We start from the raw sequence: 20,466 nt of genomic DNA, 5'->3' as shown, positions 1-20,466 counted from the left end.
GTTTGCAGGGCTGCGGATCAATAGAACAAAGCTAATCTCACTGTCACTCAAGGACAAGCTAATTCCTCTGACAGTCAACAGAGAAAGCCTAATTTGACTGGATGACGGAGAGAAAAAGCCGGTCGGATGGTTCGTCAATACAGCAGCAAATTTTCAACCCGGACGTTTTGCAAACTATTTGCTAAGCCGGTGTCAGTCTGGATCAACAGGAAATGTTTACTTCCTTCACGCGAAAAGTTAATATTTTGAGGTAAGCCGGCGTCCGCTTCTCACATAAACTAAGTTTGGAAGACTGAAAACTAACTTTATTGTTTGGCGGTGTGCTCAACGTCTTACTAAAATTGGATTTCATTGGTATTCTCCTGGAAGGGGAACATTACATCCTTGTTCCATTTATAGTCTGACTTGCACCTGCAATTGACTGCAGGGCGAGTCTGTCTGCACTACTGCTAAAATCGAGAGAGAGAGAGAGAGAGTGAGAAGTCGAGGGGCTGATGAGATTTTTATTCCCTTCCCACATGCCTCATCTTTCTCACTCTGCATCTATCTCTTATGGCCTTCTCTCACAGCGCCATTGTCTTCCATCGGTATATTCTCCTGGCGGCCTTCCAGGTGTGGGTTTGATAAGACAAAATGCAGCAGCAGGAAAATCCCAGGTAGTTAAAACCAAATTTCCACCACGTTCCGCTGCTTCTGATAATGGAACAACTTGCGTGTCGGGGCTGCCTTTCGGAATAATAAAGAAGAGGGGACGGAGCAGAGATTTATTCCATTGTGGACTCAGGTTTTGGTTTGTCAAATATTTGACAAGGTAAATTCCAAAGAGCGGACGCAAACTCTGAATCATTACAGCAGGAATAAGTTCATCCCAGTTTTGAGCAATGAACGGAATCAGACACGTTGTGGGCAGATTGTAGAAAACAAGGGTGTCAAACATGACGCCCGCGGGTCAAAAACAGGCCCGCCAGATGCTCCAATATGGCCACCAAACAAAATTGTGAGATTTTCAAAGAAAACATTGAGACACTTGAGTTTGGTCTGATCTTCAATTCCAGTCTGTCTCCATGACCGCCGCAGCTTGTTCTTAGTTTGTTTGTTTCACAAATATTTCATGATTGTGCGACGACTGGCTGCGACTCAGCCGGCGGAGCAAGTCATCTTCCAATCCAAACACTGATGGCTTTTAATATTCCGTCTTGTCCACACGCTGGAGTGCTCTTGTGCAAGACATTAATATTGCACAGATTTGCATCCATGGAGTGTGAACACTGCGTCGCAGCTGGCAGCACTGGCGTGTTAATCTGTGACTGATGAGGAAAAACACATTGCGACTGCCGAAGCAGTAAAATGCACGACGGCAGTAAAGTGGATTTACAAGATGGACTCAATATAAAAACAGACCTTTTTTTTTTGTATATTCCTCTACCGTCCACTAATAAACCAAGAATGAGTCACCTGAAACAGTGAGTCATTGAACAAGATAGAAAACATTTTATGTGAATTCCTTTTAAAAGGATTTATTGCCATAGCTGTATAAAGTTATTTGTCCCAGGTAGAACTTCCAGAAAAAGTTTGAGACAACTCCCAAGGTTATTTGTGATTATAATGACAATTAAAGACGCTTAAACACTTTCAATGGTTCCTCTTTTAATAAACTACGATATATTTGACAATATAAGGAGTTTGTTCTCCGTTTATGACGAATGACTACCTTGAATATAAGCACGGCGAATGGCTATATAATGGATAACGATTCTCTACTTTATGTCCCCGTGGCTCGGAGTCGGAGTGATTGTCTGGTTCTGTGAGGCTGGCAGTTGGACAGACAGCTGCACCAGCAATTAAGCTCATTCACAAGCAGGCAGCTTAATTATTTGAAGGATAGTTGTTGAAGGGGCTCGATCTGAAAAACAATCGCAGACAGGAGCGTGTGCTGCTCGGCGCTTCTCTGATAGAACTGTACTATTTAGAAAAGTAATTATCAGAAACATATTAATAACAGCTTTCGTCTCGACAGTAGGAATTGATCAAATGCGTCACGACTCACTTTAAGAGGAGGGAAAAAAGTCGAAACAAGAAAACAGAATTTCTTTCACCTAAAGCAGCCTCTCACCCTGTGGGATGCGGCACATGCACACAATGGGACATGACACTTTGTGGGGCGACATAGTGTGTGTGTACGCACACACACACACACACACACACACACACACGCGCGCGCGCACAGGCGTGGGCTGAAATGCGTTTGGAATCACACGCCCTCGACTGAAGACATATGGTCATTCCCACCATAGGGAAGGAAGTGTAATAAAATAAGCCAGAGAAGCTTTGGCGGGATCAGCATGATATCCGTGTGTGTGTGTGTGTGTGTGTGTGTGTGTGTGTGTGTTAGTGCTCAGTGTGGTGTTTCCGAAATCATCGACCCTTCCGTTCCACGAGGAAGCCATTTTGCCTTTACGCCTCAGTGAGCCTGTGACTGCAAACAGCTGAAATAGACAGAGAGACAAAAAAAAGGGAAAGAGGTGTAGCCCAGCTGAGAGGTAAGTGTGAAGAAAGGAGAGGTGAACAGAGAAATAACATCTCTGAACCAATGGCAGGGAGGGAGGGAGACCCAGGTGTGTGTGAGATCTGGAAAGGGGGGAAAAAAGTGAGAGAGAAGATATGGTAGTGTGTGTGTGTGTGTGTGTGTGTGTGTGTAGGAGCGTATGTAGGCGCAGGTGTAAGTGTGTGTAATTTCACTAAGCCCCTGGATTTGTCTCTTCAGAGCGATTCTGACGCTAAGACCATCACACTGCAGGGAACTGTTACACACACACACACACACACACACACACACACACACACACAAACACACACACACGTAATGACATAAACCTGCACACACAGCAGGAAGCAGCACACAATCACCATCAGTCTATATGCTATCGCAAATTGTTTCAGGAGTGAGAGGAGTGTTAAAGGCGAAAAAGCTTAAAAAAATAAGCTGCCACTTTCTGCCTTTTTAGAATTTCTTGAACGATCTCAGAGAATTCATAAATACTGACAAGACAGCTGTCATAAGGCAATCTAAGCTTAAATTTTGATTGAATTTATTACAGTAAAACTCTTTCAGGAATAATATAAATCTGACTCTGCAGGTTCTGAAAAAGGAAGAGTTAACCTGTAAAAGTGCCTTGACATGACTGTATTGTATTTGGCTCTATATAGACGTACGTGAACTGCAAACTTAAGACTTGTGGTTGTTGCTCGAGCCTCCATGAGTCTCACCTCAGTGTTCCCTGTGATTGTTTCCACCTGTCTCAGACGATCTTGTGATTTGTTTCAATATGCTCTCAGTCTGTCTTTGCAAATTCTCATTTCCTTGTTCTTTACAGTCTTAGCATCCCGGTCTCTGGCGTGATTACCTGGTTAGTGTCTGTTTGGTTTTATGGTATCCCTGTCATTATCCCTGCCTCATCTGTCTGCTCGTGTTCCAGTCTGATTGGCTGTCTCACCATCTGTTTGGGAACCTGTGTTTAGATGGGTTTTGTTTCTGTTGTAGCTCATTTCAGAGGAACGCGTTGACTTTATGAAATATGTGTCAGAAAAGTAGAAGTCATGGTAAGTTCAGAACATGTCGGCCTCTCCCACTGCCGTCACTTACTCCATTAAAATCCTTAAAGTTCTATTTGGGCTAAAATTAAGCGTCAGCACCATCGTCTCCGCCGATGATCCATCTGCATTTTCAATTATAGAACTTCACGAAAAGGATGTGCCCGTAATACCAGCCTGCCTGTTAGCTGGAGAAAATCTGCAAGCGCACACATTCGATCTGGAGTGTGCGAGTCTGCCTCAACATCTGGAGGAGCGGCCACATTAGCAAAAGACCAAATTTAAGATTGATAACACGCAAATTATTGATGTGAATCTGCACATGCAAGCTCAGCAGCCATTCAAAAAGGGTTAATCACTTTGCATTCCTCTGCTACTATGCACACTCTCCATCAAAACGTTCTAAAGTTAATGAGAAGGACGAGAGAGTGTATGCATGTGTGTGTGTGTGTTTGTGCATCAAGTACTCGGGGAGACGCAGACTTCAAGCAGATTGTTTTGATCTAAATATAACTGCTGCTAATCAGGACATCAGAATCATCCAGAGAAAGGAGATATAGTATATACTGTGCATGCGCACACCCGTAAACATTTCAATGCATAACACACACACACAACAAAGACAAACTTTTCATGTCTATCATTATGCATGACCGAAGCGTCGCCCTGCATCCTTTTCATTCTGTCAATTCCAGTCGTTTCATCTTTCAGGCTTTCGGGCTCCGAAAACAAGTGTTAGAAATATCCTGGCACTGGAAAACACGCCAGCAATTCACATGTCGTTTCTCAAGATATGATTACAAGTTGAGAACTCAAATCAAACCCCAGAGCTAACCCTATGCAAACTGTAGCTGTGATCTGAACTAAAACATGCTAATTGGCTCTCAATTGGAAATGATAATCTCCATAATCCTCAACGCAGAGCGAGAACATCACCTGCTCGGCAACACAGTCACAGATACAAACATACATATGGAAATTGCCCGCGGTGCTTCACACAAGAGTTAATAATGCGACCTGTTGAGACGAGAGCTCGTCATCTGTCGTCGGCGGCAACCAGTGCATCATTAGATTAAGATGCGCGTATCGACGTGCGTGTGCGTAAAAATGGTACAGTCGCGGACTGACTGCAGGCAGGGGAGAGGATGACGTGCAGCAGCAGTCAGGGAAACAAAAATGACTGCAGACAGACACACGCTCTTCTCTTCCTTTTTTCTTTTTTTTTCTTTTCAAGGAAAGCTTCCTGCGTTCCGCTCTGCAGTGAGAACAGCCGCAGGCACGTGCGGGGTCCACCACCAACACTCAGGCGCACACTTGCAGGTAGCCCAAGCCACAAAAACAGTGTTTGTCGAGCTGCACGTTCCTTTATTTTCTACCTCATGAATTTAGAATAGGGTCAAAGCCTCCTGGAGAAGGACAGGTGCACACAATTTTACTCTGGTTTCCTCAATTTCTATATTTGTGGAGATTTTTAAAATAGAATCCTCAGTTGTGTTTTTTTTTTTTTTCTTTTTTTATATTAGCCCGAAATGCCACTCAAAGAAAAAACATTTGGCAAAATGTAATTTTCCCTAAAGGTTATTCCGACCGTAGAGTTGCACGAACGCTCACAGGCAACTCTGCCAATATTCAGCTGCAATGTGTTGGAAATAATTTTAGGCGAAACGTCACAGGGGGAAAAAAAAAAAGAAGCTGAAAATACACTAAATGTAACTTGGCAAACTTTTTTCCAAACCCCTTCCTGCTCCCACTTCTCTTCCCTCGCCAAATTAAAAAACAGTCACGTAACGAATTCAACCAAACGTCTGAATAATTTCCGTGGAATCAATTTAAAAATCAATGCATCGGTAATGCTCACATCTTCAGCTTTGACTAGATGTTTTACCGGATGGCTGTCACTGCTTAAGTGCATTGGATGCTCACATATGCAATAAATAATTATGCCTAAACATCAGAGCGAATTCCTGCCCGGCTTAAATGAGTGGAGCCTGAAGCGTCAGTGTCAACGCCTCCTGAAGTTTGTTACAGTGGCTGCTTATAGAAACTGAGGCATTTTAGTTTAATTAAATTACTGTATGACTTTACATATTAATACATTATCAAAGACTTTCCATATTCATCCTTGAAACTACATTTATTCATGAATATATAGTTTTCAAAATTAAGCTGCAGTGTCTGGGTTTGGTCACTTTTCACTTCTTTCTTTCACATCAAATCAACTGATGTGCTTCTTCTTGATTCTTCATTTGCAGGAGTTAAGTAGCTGTCGGCCAAAGCAGCATCATCCTACACTGATTACGTGCTTCAAAACATCTCAGTTCAAAGATGGCTTTAAACTACCTGAAGCCCGCATGGCGCCAGGGTTTGTTTACCATTTTTCTCCTGGCGTTGGCGTCCAGCGTGGAAGCCACAGATGTTTGGAACTTCCCGCCAGCTTGTGAACACAATGTGAATGACCGAATGGACCGTTTTAATTGGGGTTATGTTGCCAGAACATTACTTTGGTCCAAGTCTTACTCTGTCAGCTGTTAGAAAATGCTTCAGTTGGGACCAACTTCGAGTGCTGATGGCTGGAATCACATAGTTATCTCCTTAAAAATTTAGTGGCCAATGAATAAATCAACCCATGTTGGACTGTTTAATAGTAACTTCAATCACTCTGAAGGACACTTATCCATCCAACAGCAACAAACATGCAGTGACAGTCACAAAGGAGAAGAAAATGTAACTTTATTTGAAGCAAATATTTTATTCAAGCCTCTTCTCTTTACTGTCCACACATTAAGCAAATGTCCTTCTATCAGGCATGAGCGCCAGAGCATGGAAATACGGCATGATGAAGAAACAAGGGAAAATAGCATCTGCACCGGTCTGAAATATTTATGGTCACCTCTGCTTCACCTCTGAATTTTAAGCAGTATTCATATGGTTAACATGGAGCATATTTATAGATGCGAGTGGGGTGCTTTGCCCTGAAATCACTGTAGCCCGAGGTGACGTTTTCATACCCTTCACTGTTCATGTGCAACCTGCGAGTGAAAAAGTATCTAGTGGATGTCTGCAGATTAGAGAAATACACTAAAAGAGGACTTTATTTCTGTTTGAATCACTTGCTGGTGTCTAAAACTGGAGCATTATCATACATGTGCATTACTAACTAGTTGCTTCTGCAACAGCTTCATCCAGAAAAGATGCACACATAATAATCAATGTAAAAGGCAACAAACAAGGGAGAAAGAAAAACTCCAAAAGAATAAAGAAGCTGAAGTAAGTGAAGATATAAGGCCGTGTCTAAGCCTGCATAAATTCCTATCCCTCTTTTGAATAATAACAGTTTCATTCCAGAGTGAAAAATGGCGAAGGCTCGGGTAAATGGCGAAACTTTTAAATCCGCGGTTCCGTGCTGGCAGAGTGGGAATAAATTACACTGTCAGAGTCGAGCTATGGAGACACGGCTATGTTTGTCAAAGTGTGGAGCATTGGAAAGATCTCCCATCCTGAGCCATTACCCGTCATTTGTCAGGTTCCGCCGCTAACTCCGCTGCATAATTGGGCCGGCGTTACCTCTGTCACCATCAAGCGTCATTTAGATGTAAATATGAGGGCAGGCAGTGTGAGAAAACTGCAGGACTTTGAAAAGTGACACACGGCTGACATCTTCTTCCACAACTAAAATTGCATTAGGAGTTTAAACAAGTTGGGGACAGAGATTGTTTGCTATTTGAAGCAAATCTAGATGGGATCAGATGAAGAGGAATATATTGTTCTAAAAGAAAATTTAGGGGAAATCAGTGCACTGGATTATCACAGTTCGACTGGTTGGATGATTTCTCCATATTCTTTAACGTGGAGTCAGAGTCAGGTAAAATGTAAATAACTGATTAACTGGAATCATTGGAGGACAAGAACCAAAGAGAGAAAAGGTGGTGAATATTCAAAACAAAACAATAAATCATGAGAAAATTAAAGATCATTACTTTCATTGAAACTAGTTGAGAAAAATTGAGACGTATTTCACATATGTTAGCAGAGAAATTCAGGAAATACACATCCAAAACTACAAAAAGGAAAGAGTGTGAAAGAGTCAGGTCGGTGTGGGAGAAGCGGAGACAGATGGAGATAATCGATTACTCTTCCCACATCCCAACATTTCAGCCATCCGACACGGATCGTTGTCGGAGTAACAATACAATCACAGTGCCGACTGAGTTGTAATTCTCCCCCATTCAGTCCCAGCTAATAAGCCTCTGCCAGCCCACCATCCATCAGCCGGCTGGGCGACGTTGTGGATGTGTGAATTAGTGTGTATGAGGGAGGCGAGAAGACTCGTGGATGATATGAGGAGATGCCCGTGAACATGTGTTTGCGGTTATCTGCGTTTGATTTATTGGAAGGAAAGCAGAAGTTGACAATATTCCCAGGCAGTAAGTTCATCAGCGAAGCATCAGCACAACAGGTCTGCCAGGTGGAAGACAGCGGGACTCATTTATGTGCAAAAAGAGCCGTGTGCATCACACCTGATCTGGCTCTGGGTACTGCAGTAACAGCAGCTCTGGAGAGGAAGTCTGCAGAGCATGACCTTCTCCAAAGAACACGTTAAATCCCTTAAATGATTCCATACAGACTGATGCCGGCTTACCTGAACTAAGGACTAAGGAATCAAATGAAAGACACAAAAAAGTTCTACGTGAACAACAGCCACCAATGTAAGAAGGCAAGTTTCCGGTAAAAAAATACAAAACTGTAAAAATACCAAAGTCTCCACCATTCGGTGCATAATGGCGGAAGAAATGAAGCCACAGTAACAGCAAAATAAACAAATCATTAAACCATCAGTCATGTGTGTAATTGCACGTGTCAAGTGTCTGCTGCTTATCCGGAATGAAGAGGCTGAAGCTCACTGTGTGAAAGAGATATTTCGACAGAAACATTAGAGCCACTTTAGAGGGCTGAACATCAGCTTTAATACTGCAGAGAGCAAGTACATCTGCCCTCACTTATGATTTCCGTATAGAAAACATACTCGGTGTATATTCAATAAGTCAGAATGATGAGCCGGGATGCCTGGAGTACGCTCTTAAGGAGTTTCACAAATGCATGAGCTGAGCCCTCCATGAGGGAACGTCCCAGACCTTTGGGAGTCGGTTCTCTCAGGCTGATTTCCTGGGAGTTGACCCGTTCAGCTGATGGCAGCGTCTGCTCATTGTGAGACTGTATGGAGCAGTCCGGCTTCTTACTTAATCCAAGCATCACTCAATAACCCGAGAAAATCAAGCTGAAGTGAAAACGATGAGTAAATGTCTGCCTTTTTAATTATCGGAGCCAGCGACGTCCCGGCCCGCTGTTACAGCATGTAAGATGTGAGGACATGCTGCAGGGTCAAGCCTCTACATTCTTCATATATTATTGATTACCTCACTTCATCATGTGTTGAATGATGAGTAATTATCTCCACTGAGAAGAATCAAAACGCTGACTTGAGCTTTAGGTCCAATTAATGTCTGATTACCTCAGCCTGTTGGGTGTCTGAGGCAATTACTCCTCTGAACCTGGAGACTGAATTCCTCTCATAACCTGGATATTGACATGAATCTGTCTGAAAGGAACCCATTGGAAATACTGTGGGAAAAGAAACACCCCACCCAACCAGAACAAACATCAAAACAGATGCAATAAAGATGGCAAGCTGAAGAAAGTCCAGCTCGCACTCCCGAACAGCTCTAGCTAATGGTGTGTGTCAAAGTGGCAGCTGGGCACGTTTGACTAAATCCCATAAATCACCGGTTGTGTGCAGATAATTAATTGCATTTGCCTCTGATTTCTTTTATTTGATTATGCTTCAGTGCGATCCAGCAGCAAACACGACTGCGTCATGCTTTTTTTTTTTTTTTGCATTTGTGTTTTCAGTGTTCATTAATCGAAATTCCTCAACATTTATGCATCAGCACACAATGGCGCGGAAGTGATCGGGAGGCGTCGACAGCATCAAAGTTAAATTCCACTTTGATCCCGACTGAAAATCTAATTTGCTACAAATGATGCTCCAAGCTCAAAGCCACTAAGCTACGCTAAGCCCTTCCCGAAAATCATCACGGTGGCAGTTTGTATAATAGCAAAAAAACAGTTTTTTTTCTTATTTTTACCACATGCAGAAAAGGGGATTGCTTTTAAATGAGAGGAGGTGAGGCTCACGCGAAAGTGACATTAATTGGGGTTTGGCTCGGTTTAAATTCATCCCCTCTTTGCATTTGTGTGTGTTATTGCACTCTGCACTTAATACCAAGTAGCAAGATTACTCCAGTTTGTCTTCAGTCATGTTATTTCAAGTTAAACCAACAAGGTATGCAGAATACTGCTCTACAAATGTATGTTTCATGTATGAGAATGTGTTAATCCACTCCTTTAAGTTCCTCAAATAATCCCCGATGTTACAGAGAAATATATTTTCAAGTTGAAAGTCTCGAAGCACCTCAAGGTTTTTTGGCTGAAGCTTCTTCAAACATTGGTTCTTGTCATTTATTTTAACAGTAACCTCAAAGCCTTTCTGCTGACACAGATGAAAAATTGAAAAAAAAAAAAAAAAAAAGGAACGGAAAGAGGAAAAAGGGAGGGGTGCTGAAGTTACTGGAGCAGAACAGCAAGGAGACCTGAAAGTGCTTTTAAGTTGGGCAGGCTGTTACCGACTCACGGAAAACACACATCGAGGACTGCACACGGCCGGGAAAACACACACACACACACACACACACGCACGCACACACTGACCGCCATAATTCTGTGCATGAACACACATCAACTCACGTAAACAAATACATCGAATCCCAGTTAGAACGCACATTCACCGTCGCCTGACACAAGCTGTGCAAACACACAGATAAACACACACCTATGTGTACCGACTGGTGCTGCTATATTGCTGAAATTACTTTTGGGGCTTAGCAGCAAGTGCCTGAGGTGTTTTTTCTTTCTTTTTTTTTTTTTTTTCCTTTCCCTGATCTCTTGATGAATTCGAAGAGGCCAAATAGGGACAAAGAACGGAGAGTACACACACTCAGACACACACACACACACACACTAAAGCTTTGTCTCTCTCTCATGCACATCTGTCCACCCGCCGCCCTCGCCTGTTCCGTCGTGGGGGAATGTGAGGAGCTCCCACCTCTGTCAAGAAACCCACTGGAGCTGAAACCGACACGATGCGTCTAACCGGAGCACAGATCAACACACAACGGAGGCGCCAAAGCACGTTTCCTCTCGGCCTGCGCGGTTCCAACGGCACACGGGCCGCTCCGGTAACTTAAACTCGCCGGAGTGACCGTGATTCAACAAGACAAAGTCATGTTTGGAGCTATAGGGGCTGAAAATCGAGCGCATAATGTAGAGCTTGTCGGCGTTACAATAATTCTTTCAATTCCCATCCAATCACTGAGATGTGGCTGGAAATGCTGAATTAGGTTTACAGGTTGAAAGAAAAAAACCATTGCAGGCAACCCCAGAGTTTTTTTTTTTTTTTTCCCGGGAATCACTTGGTAATTTCTGCTGGATGTTTTATTACAGAGGCTGGAGGAAACTGCTAAAAATGGCTATTTCAGCCAGGATGGCATGAAATTCACAGAGGTGCTCAGGTAATAATTACTATTTCTAGATGTCCTCTGGCAATACTAATGCCTTCCACAGAGGGCTGTTAAGGCCTAATAGATATTGTCAATTCCACCCAGGTGAGAGATTGGCAACATAAGGCGAACATCAACCAGATTATAAGAGGACCCGGAGACGTGAAAATATGTTAATGACCCCTTCAAGAGGATTTATTTTTTTAAAGTAAAGTCACAAGTAATTTCCACAAAGGCAAGAAACACAAAGAGGAGATTCTGAAGCCTATTTGAACATGTACAAAGGATTTTAAACCTCTAATGTCATGCAAAATCTTAAAAAAAAAGGGGACTTTGGAAGCAATTTTCACATTTTATTTACAAATTCAACCACAACATCCTCTGAAGATTGATTTATTTTTTGTGCTTGGATTCAGGGGGACATTTTTCTCATGTGTGTACAAGCGACTGAAGTTTCAGAGAGAGAAAGAAAGACAGCTTCACCTTGAGATGAAAACCAAGGCTGGAGTAATTAGTTACAAATGAATGGGTTGATGTTTGCGCTCCCTTTTAGTGTGTGTGTGTGTGTGTGTGTGTGTGTGTGTGTGTGTGTGTGTGTGTGTGTGTGTGTGTGTGTGTGTGAGTGTGTGTGTGTGTGTGTGTGCGCGTGTGTCTGTCTGCGTGGTGATGAATAGTATCAGTCTTAAGTTAGAAGGCGAGTGTAATCAAGGACAAGAAACAGAGAGCTAATTCGACCCGAGGGATGAACATTGTCACTTGAGCGAGTTGGAAAATGTGTCCGTTCTCCTTTAACGGGCACGCTTTTGTGTTTTTGTGAGAATAAGTGTGTATATGTGTGTGTGTATTCGAGTAGTGGTATGACAACTTGCCTTTTTTTTTTTTTAACAGTATGACAATGAAATCAGAATTGAACGGGTGTCAAAGTCAGTTTTCTTCAGGGGTCATATGAAGCACAATTTGATCATAAATGACCAGATCAACAAATAACAACTATGAAGTTCACATTTAATGAATTAACCTTTTGAATTTTGAATTTAAAAAAAACATCAATATCAACAATATCATGCCTCAGTTCACCTTCTGCTTGAAGATCACCATGGATTTTTATTGCACCATTTACATCTTCAACGGCATAAAAACATTTGGCCACATGTAGCTGAAAATCACAAATATAGCAGTTTAGTTTATATTATGAGCAGAATAACTCAGAAATCTAGAAATAATCTTTAATATAGAAAGATTTCTACATCCTGATCACCTGAAGTGACTCAGCATATAATACAAACAGAGGTAGAAAGAAAAGAAGCTTGACCCCTGTGCGCCCCTTGTGGACAAACAAACAAATTGCAGTTTATGTCATAATTTCTAACATATTGCAAATTTCATCTTGTGGGCCAAAATGGGACACCTCTGCTTTATATTATTACAATTTACTTCTGTGAAAAAAAATTTTGTTTAGCTTCTCGTTAGTTGCAAGAAACTTCATGATCGCAAACGACTACTCAGCTTGGACTAGATTAGATCCAGTTTTAGTATAAAGCTCAAGGTAAAACTTTTATTTGCAAATGACATTGTCAACGCTTCCTGTTACATTTAGCCTACAGAAGGACAAGTTCTCAAACAAATGTCTGACTTACACTGACATTGTTTCTAATGTAGCCCAGAGGGACCAAAGCTTTATTTCTAACAAAGAGGACACTAAAATTAAATTTAAGGTTTACTCAAATAGGACTTTATGCCTTCATTTTCATTTAGATAAACCTCTGCCATAAGGACAGAAAATTCAGAGAACAGTTATCCTGTTACAACACAGAAAACATTCGTCAACATGCTTTTATATGCCTGAATAAATATATTCTCCACAAACATGACTTGTATTAATTAAACACAAATGAGAATAATGTTTGTTTCAGGTCTTGCTGACAAATTGTTCAAAATATGTTCTTAAACACAATAGCAGCCGACTCGAGTTACCTTTTTGATGCTTATTCTCCACTTCAGTATTATTATGCTAAAGTCACCATATTGCAGTAAATTGGGTATTCCACCAATCTTTAAGTATCGCAGTTTGTTTCAATTAATGCATTTTGCCATGATCCAGAACAAAAAGACATAAGCCAGCAGCAAGACTCATATAATGACAAGTGCCGCCTCCATTGTGGAGGGCCGGAGTGGACTGAAAGCCAACTAAAGAGGCAAAGCTAAGCAAAAAGGCAGAAGATTAGCGCAGAGCCAGAGAACTAATTAAATGAATCTGGAGATAAACGTTTAATTATTTTCCCTCAGCCCTTTCGTCCTGCTCATTTCCTTCCCTTCTTCATTACCGCCTTGCAGAGCTTCTGCCGAGCGGCCGGTGTCAGGAGGGAGGCGGCTGCTCCGAGCCCCTGGATTCAGTCTGCACGAATTTCCCCCACAATCCTTTACTGGCAAGTTCCCGTACCGCCATCGCTGACACACAGAATCACCGCCTGCACTGCTATCCTGCACTCACGCATGCACACACACACACACACACACACAGATCGCCTCTCACTGTCTGCAGTGTGTGTGAATGTAGATGTGGTAGTTTTAATCCCAGTTGGATTCCACTGGAAGGGTACTGGAAGGAGAAAGGACCGTGACTTGATTTAAAAGATGTCTTCTGCCGCCTCTTGTTTTATCGCGCAGAAATCCATGCATGCACCAGACGCAGCTTGACATAGGAGGCCGGAGACCCGGCGCCATATGCTGCCATTTTGAGAGCGAGGGTCAACAGTGGGATGGCGGAGCGGGAGGAAGAGAACGCCCTGTAGCTAGAAGATTCAGATTGGAGCGCCTGTTTCAGGGAGCCCCAAATGAGCAATACATAAAAAACACAGCCAGGTCGACACATCGCTCCGTGTATCTGATTTAAGAGCACGTTTACACAATGTTTTCAAGCGAAAACAGAAAACTTTAGCTGCAATCTGGGTGTCTGGTTACACGACTACTGTGCTCGGAGCCACTGAAAATGCAACTTTTTGAAAACACTACGACTCCATGTAAGTGGAAACGGGACAAACAGCTTTCGACCAGTATGATAATGTAAAGCAGCGCCCTCTGGGGATATTGTTACCAAGCGCTACAAGAGTAGGAAGTCTGTGATGTTTTAATTGGCGAGTTTTGTGCTTAAATAAAGAAAAAAATTATCAAAACAGTAAATAAATCTACTTCACGAGTAGACCTGAAAAAAACATATTAATATGAAGAGTTTCACTGATCCTAATAGCATAAATATCAAACATGAAACATTCAGTCTGATTCCTCACGTCAAGGTTTGATTGATGGTCTGCTAGAATAGGATAAATACAGCCTCATATACAACCTGCAATGGCCTCATTGGTAAATTTAGTAAGACTTTGATAGCTTCAGATCATAAATTGCACTCTTGATGCTTGCAATCCAAAAATGAACAGTAATTATGTTCTTTTAATAATATAAAAAAAAAATAAAAGCAAGCCTTAAAAAATCTGGGAATTGACTTTTTTTTTTAACCTTTCATTAGCAGGCTCCATTGATCTGATGTGTGCCGAGGCAAAAATTGTTTGACTCCTGCACCCAGTTCCTGAACAGTTAGTAATGATGAGTAAACATGTTTGGCCCGAGCTCACTGAACTGTGTCTGTTACTAGTTCTGCATGACTGGAAAGCCATGGCTCGGGGTGACAACACACACACACACACACGTACACACGTACACACGCAGGCTGCATATGCCACAATCGTCATGCTGAATATGCTTCCGGATGCGGGCAAGGTTGAATAAACTGCAATCACACGCAGCTTTTTTTTAAAAAAAAGAATCCACCGAAACAGAACAGATTATTTTACAAGGAGTTTGCACACAAGTAGCTTCATGTGTCAGCTCCGAGATTTCTGGCGCGCCGCGCATCAATTCTCCACCCACATAAGAACTTTCCATCTGCTCCAGAACAACATTTACAACTGAATCCCACGTAGCTCCCGACGCCAGCTACACGTTAAATCACTGCTATGGAAATGTGTAACTGAAGCTCAGAGGTTACAGATACATTGCAGGTGTTGTACGACATGTAACACACACACACGCACGAGAAAAACACATTTGGGTATATTTATAGAAGAAACTTGTAATTCCTCTTTAAGATTCTACTTCTTTCTTGCATTTGACACAGAGAAAAGGAAAAAAATTCACTAGGTTAGCGTGTAGGAGTACGTTCAGTTGGATTTCACACATTTCAAACAGAGTGAAGTGAAAATAATTAGTCAAAGCGTTTCTCACAACACACACAGTACTGTACTGTGCAAAAACATTTAGTGTTCAATGTAATAGATGAAAACCCCTGTGAGTCTCCAGTGAAGTCCAGACAGGCACGATCACTTTCAAGACCCAATTTTTTTTCTTGAATTAGTTTTTGCATATAAAATCAACACTGATTATCTGAACTTCCATCTTGTTTTTCATCTTGACAGGCTGATGCAAAGTCCGTCACTGAAAAATAGCACAACCTCGGAGAAATTTTCTGCAAAGTGTGCTAACTTGCTCAACTCAATCAAGACTCACAGTGCACACATTAATGTGCCACCATCTGGCATCGAACAGTGTTTCAGCCGCTAATGCAAACAATAAAGGAGCCGGGGAACGGCCCTGCCTCGCTCCACATCCCAGATGGGAGGCCTCTGAAGTACAACCATTGACCAGCGCTCTCGCCACTGGGGAGCTATAAAGCACCCGTGCTCGCTTAATAAATTTAGGGCCGAATCAAAAATCTCTCTAAGAGCGCTGGAAGAAAATCAAATCTCACACGGTCAATGGCTTCCGTCGCTTCAAGAGAGGGAGATCAGTTTCCCGTCTTGTGCCGAGTGTACAAGGAGGGCAGTGAATTCTCCAGAATACTAAATGAGCGCACAGATGGCAACAGCGGGCTTTTATTCAACTTGTTTGATGAGGGAAGTCTGAGAGGTTATACACCGAAGCAATTAGAACAACAAGAGGTCAGGCAGGAGTCAGCCCTCCACCCAACAGGGGAATCAGAGGATATGGGGAGTGAGGAGGGCTTTGATTCTGGATGCAGGAATGTCCATGTTGAGCAGATCCATGACGCATTCCTTCATTTCAGTAACCTCTAATGCAAGGTTGTTACCAGTTTTTCCTTTAGCTGTTTTTCCTTCCAAACAACAAAAAGGTTTTGCTGACTGCTGCGTGGCTGAAAAATTAGTTGTGCAGAATTTCCGACTCGACTCCTCCTGGGAGTGGCACGACGCAGCAGCTGTGCAGCGGCAAACATAAGTAGGACATATTCTGTTTCAGAAGCTGAGTAAATATTTAACTTTATCTTTTTTGGTTAAAGTGAAAGAAAACAGGGAGGAAAAAGAGAGGGAAGAAAACATGATGAGGCAGAAATAAACAGGTTGTGTAAGGAACACCCACACTCCTTCACTTCGCTCTGCCACCCCCTGACTTATGCTAACGAGATTGGAGCACCGATTGAGAAACTTTGTCGATTAATATGCATGCGTACGCTCGCACTCTGCACATTACCTTTTCCCTTTCAGACGCACGCAGTCAAGAACAATCATTGAATGATTACACACCAATTAATATGGATGTTTGTTATCAGTATGCAGAGTGGCTGCTAAGCTGCTGTCATTACGCTGCAATCACAAAATAATCACTGAGAGATTCCCAGTGGCTCCGGGTGTGTGTGTGTAAGTGTCTCGAAAGACATCCACCTGTGTCAGTACATGCTGCCACATCTGTGTGAGGGTGAATACCTGCATGCGTGTGTGTGTTATTTAGCAGAAAGCGTCGTTGTTATTCCACTGCTGCTTCCCATTCTTCTGGTATTGTGCGTCTTCCCTTTAATTCCTCGCACTCTCCAGTCTGATTCACAACTCCAGTACACAAGCACACACCCACACAGCGTGAACTCTCCCTGATCCGTCACATTTCCCGCTCCCCTCCTCGACCCCCTCGCCTTCATCAGCTTTTTGTCTGCTCTGCCATCCCTTCATCTTCAGAGTAAACGGCAGACTGACTGCTGTCGCAGCATGTGGCCGTCCTGTACACACCCATCTGAGAGTAACCCTTTATGCCGACCCCCTACGACACGATACCACACACACACACACACACACACACACACACACGCACACGCACTTTCTGAAGGCGTCTCTGTGCTGACTGCGGCGGCGCTCAGCCCTGGACCGGCTGGTTCTCACCACAGAGACAGAGATGGACGGATAGACAGAGATACACAGCGCTGTCATCTCAAAGCAAGGGAGGAAAAGCAACAGAGGGAACAACGGGAGCGAGGGATCAGCAGAGAATGATAAAAATAGTGAAGATCTCCACTGATACTTCCTCAAATGGGTTCTTCACTTGTCTTTCGCGCCGTCGGTCTGTAAATATTTGTCAACATCTGACGTGACGTCTTTTCAGTAAATAAGATAAACAGGGAAGCCATCGGTATTTTGATCTGTCAACATCACTTAGCGGATTTCGTGAACTGATTTGAGACTGCATTCAGGGAAGCTGAAGCTCTCAGGACCACAGGGACTCTGCTTTTAAGTCTCACATCAAAACAGACACGTGATTCATCCGCTGTGTGTCTCTCTCCCTCCCCACGTCTCTGTCACTCTCATTTACACAAGTGCAATTTACTCCCATTTCATCCCGTGACACAACAGTCCAATGAAGTACTGGAATTATGAAACGTACTTGATTATTTGCTGGAGGAACCAGAAATGGACATTAGTCAGGAGCGAAGAGAAATTTCAATAATCCCCCAAAAGACGCTGGTTAACAGCTTATTATTTAAAGACATTTTTTTTTCAGTAAAATTGACTTGCAAATACATCAAGGGTCAATAAAAGTTGGTCATTGTGAGTCATGAGCAGCTAACCTGCAGGCCTGCATCGATTTGTGATCTACAAAGTCATATTAGCATAAATCAGCTCAAGGAAGCAGTCAGTCACTCGAGAGCTGCAGAGGGCTTGATTATCTTCCTTTAAAATAATAATAGTGGATGATGCAGGTCAGTGTGTTTTTGTCTTCAGAAAAGCTGTGGAGGCATTGGAGTTTAGAACAAAACGTCTTCAGGACATGCAATGGATTTTCTAATTTTGTGAAGTGGAACAGAACGATATGAACAAAACACATCAAACTTGCGAGCATGAGCCAATCCCTGTTTCAAAAACACTTTGTACGCCGTGAAAAAGCTGTAGAATGTAGAACAACATGTGCTGACAGCCAGACAATGTCACTTTCAGAGAAGACCATGCATACTGCAGCAAGACAATGAAAGACCACATAATGAATCCATCAAGGCTGCACAGGTGCAGAGTACAAGCCAAACAGGAGGCCTGTCTGCAGCCTTTTTACCAATACGAAAACATTTGAAGCAATACTTATGCAGACCTGGAGCAACTTTTTGAGATATGTTGCTGCAATCATAAGAAATGAGCAGTCCATAAAGCACCAATAGAGAACAGGATAAAGGATTCAGCCGTACTAATTTGTATGCAATGGCTGCGCCAGTGATACAGATGGAATTGTTCCACAACTTAAGTATGATTCACTTAATGCAACACATTTGCTTTAAGGATATAGTAAAGTGTCTCTACTCTCATTAATAAAGTCACCCAAAGCCATCTATTATTGTTACCACTACAGCAGATGCTCTTCTCAGACGCATTTCCCACCTAAATGTGCAGAGTCTGTCTCGTCCTGCCTCGACTAAATAAACATCCCACCTGCTTGCGCCTCTCCTCCCACCTGTGTACTCCGATTTCAGCGTGGGATTTAGAGCGGAAACGGGACAAGAAACCGTCAAACTGTTGGAGCTCCAGGCTGTGGCTGTTGCAGAGAAAGGCTCTTCATGTCGGCTAATCCTCTCATTTGTCATCCATCTGTATGCCTCTAAGAGATACCCTGAACTGTTACCAGAGTCGACTTTTAATTAGATGTTCAGAACATGCTCTGCTAATTCCAAAGGATATTACCGATGGTCACAAACTTTTTTTTCTTTTTCCGTGTATATAAATCAGAGTGGCGCTTACACAAAAGCCCACACCACTGCAAAAGAAAAAAAAGAAAGAAAAAAAAAACGTCAAATGAAGTGATGGCAAAACTTGTCCATCACGCGCCTGCCGCAGTAACTCTGTCTCAGTTCACCTGCCACAGTCTGCAATCTACAGCCTGCAATTTACTCAAAGAGTGAATTTCCTCCGGAGTTTTCCCAAGAGATTTAAACAACAGGCTTCACTCTATTCTTGCTATAGCTCTCTGGAAATTGCAGGCCAAAGCCGCTGATCGCGTAGCGTACACTAAAGTGCACTTTGAACACCACGTCATAGTTTTTATAACCTAACAACAGATAAAAAGTGTCAAACTTGCCTTCCAGTGTTTTTTTTTTTTTTCCTGGTGGCTTTTGGCTCTACTCAGTCAAGTCCATTTAAATCGTGAGCTGCACTGAAGTGAAAGCCCAGCAAATGCTGTGCGGACAAGTGACAAACTACAAAGAGGAAAAGAGATGAAAACCTGAAGTAGTGGGGGAAACCCTCTCCGCCATGTTGATTTCTCTCTTAAACATGTGCAATATGGACAGGAGCGATAGGCCACAATTCGGTAAAATTGAAGGGAAAGCAGCTCCTACCAGTTTCTCGGGAGATCTGGACGAAGGCCTCCACGCCGCTCTCGCCGTAGTTGCCCTCGGAGGCGAGCGTGGACACGTAGTTCCACCCCATCGCTGAGACGATGTCCATCATGGCCTGGGCCTGGTAGGAGTCCGGCGGCACCACCCGGGAGAAGAAGTCGTAGCGCGTGTTGTCGCTCAGCTCGGGGGCCGTGGAGGCGTAGCTGATCTGAGGGATCTGGATCAAACGAGGAGGAGAAGAAAACACACAAATGAACAGACTGTGGTTATCGATCTCTACTACAGATGAACGGATCAGCCACAACAGTTTGACTGTACAGCTGATTGGTGTAATTTTAATAATGCAATCACTATGCCTCATAAAGTATCGCTTAATAATCCGTTTTAATTTACAATAATGATTTGCTTAACTTATCCGACATTTAATTTTGCAAGAAGACATTATAAACACCCACTCCATCTTCACAAGATCACTTTGGGCTGAAGTGCGACTTGAAATCGCTGAATTCGGATGCTCCCAAAAAAACAGTCTGTAGGTTTCGAGATGTGACAGAAAACCAAACAAAAATGATGTAGTGTGAGCACGGCGGGGGGGGGGGGGGGGGGGGG

The 20,466-nt window shown here is 42.8% G+C and overlaps 1 protein-coding gene across 2 annotated transcripts in view; it reads right to left on the bottom strand.

The window, feature by feature from the left end:
* Positions 1–20,466, bottom strand: part of grm8a (glutamate receptor, metabotropic 8a) — a 193,035-nt gene that overhangs the window by 95,272 nt on the left and 77,297 nt on the right. For both annotated transcript variants that reach the window (XM_030113945.1, XM_030113946.1), the window contains exon 2: positions 19,858–20,074. In XM_030113945.1, coding sequence (XP_029969805.1) covers positions 19,858–20,074 — 217 coding nt within the window. The remainder of the gene's footprint in view (positions 1–19,857; positions 20,075–20,466) is intronic.

The sequence above is a fragment of the Salarias fasciatus genome, chromosome 17 (assembly GCF_902148845.1).
Source record: "Salarias fasciatus chromosome 17, fSalaFa1.1, whole genome shotgun sequence".
Taxonomy (NCBI): domain Eukaryota; kingdom Metazoa; phylum Chordata; class Actinopteri; order Blenniiformes; family Blenniidae; genus Salarias; species Salarias fasciatus.
The sequence above is the reverse complement of the archived record's forward strand: the minus strand, read 5'-3'. Positions and strand labels throughout refer to the sequence as shown.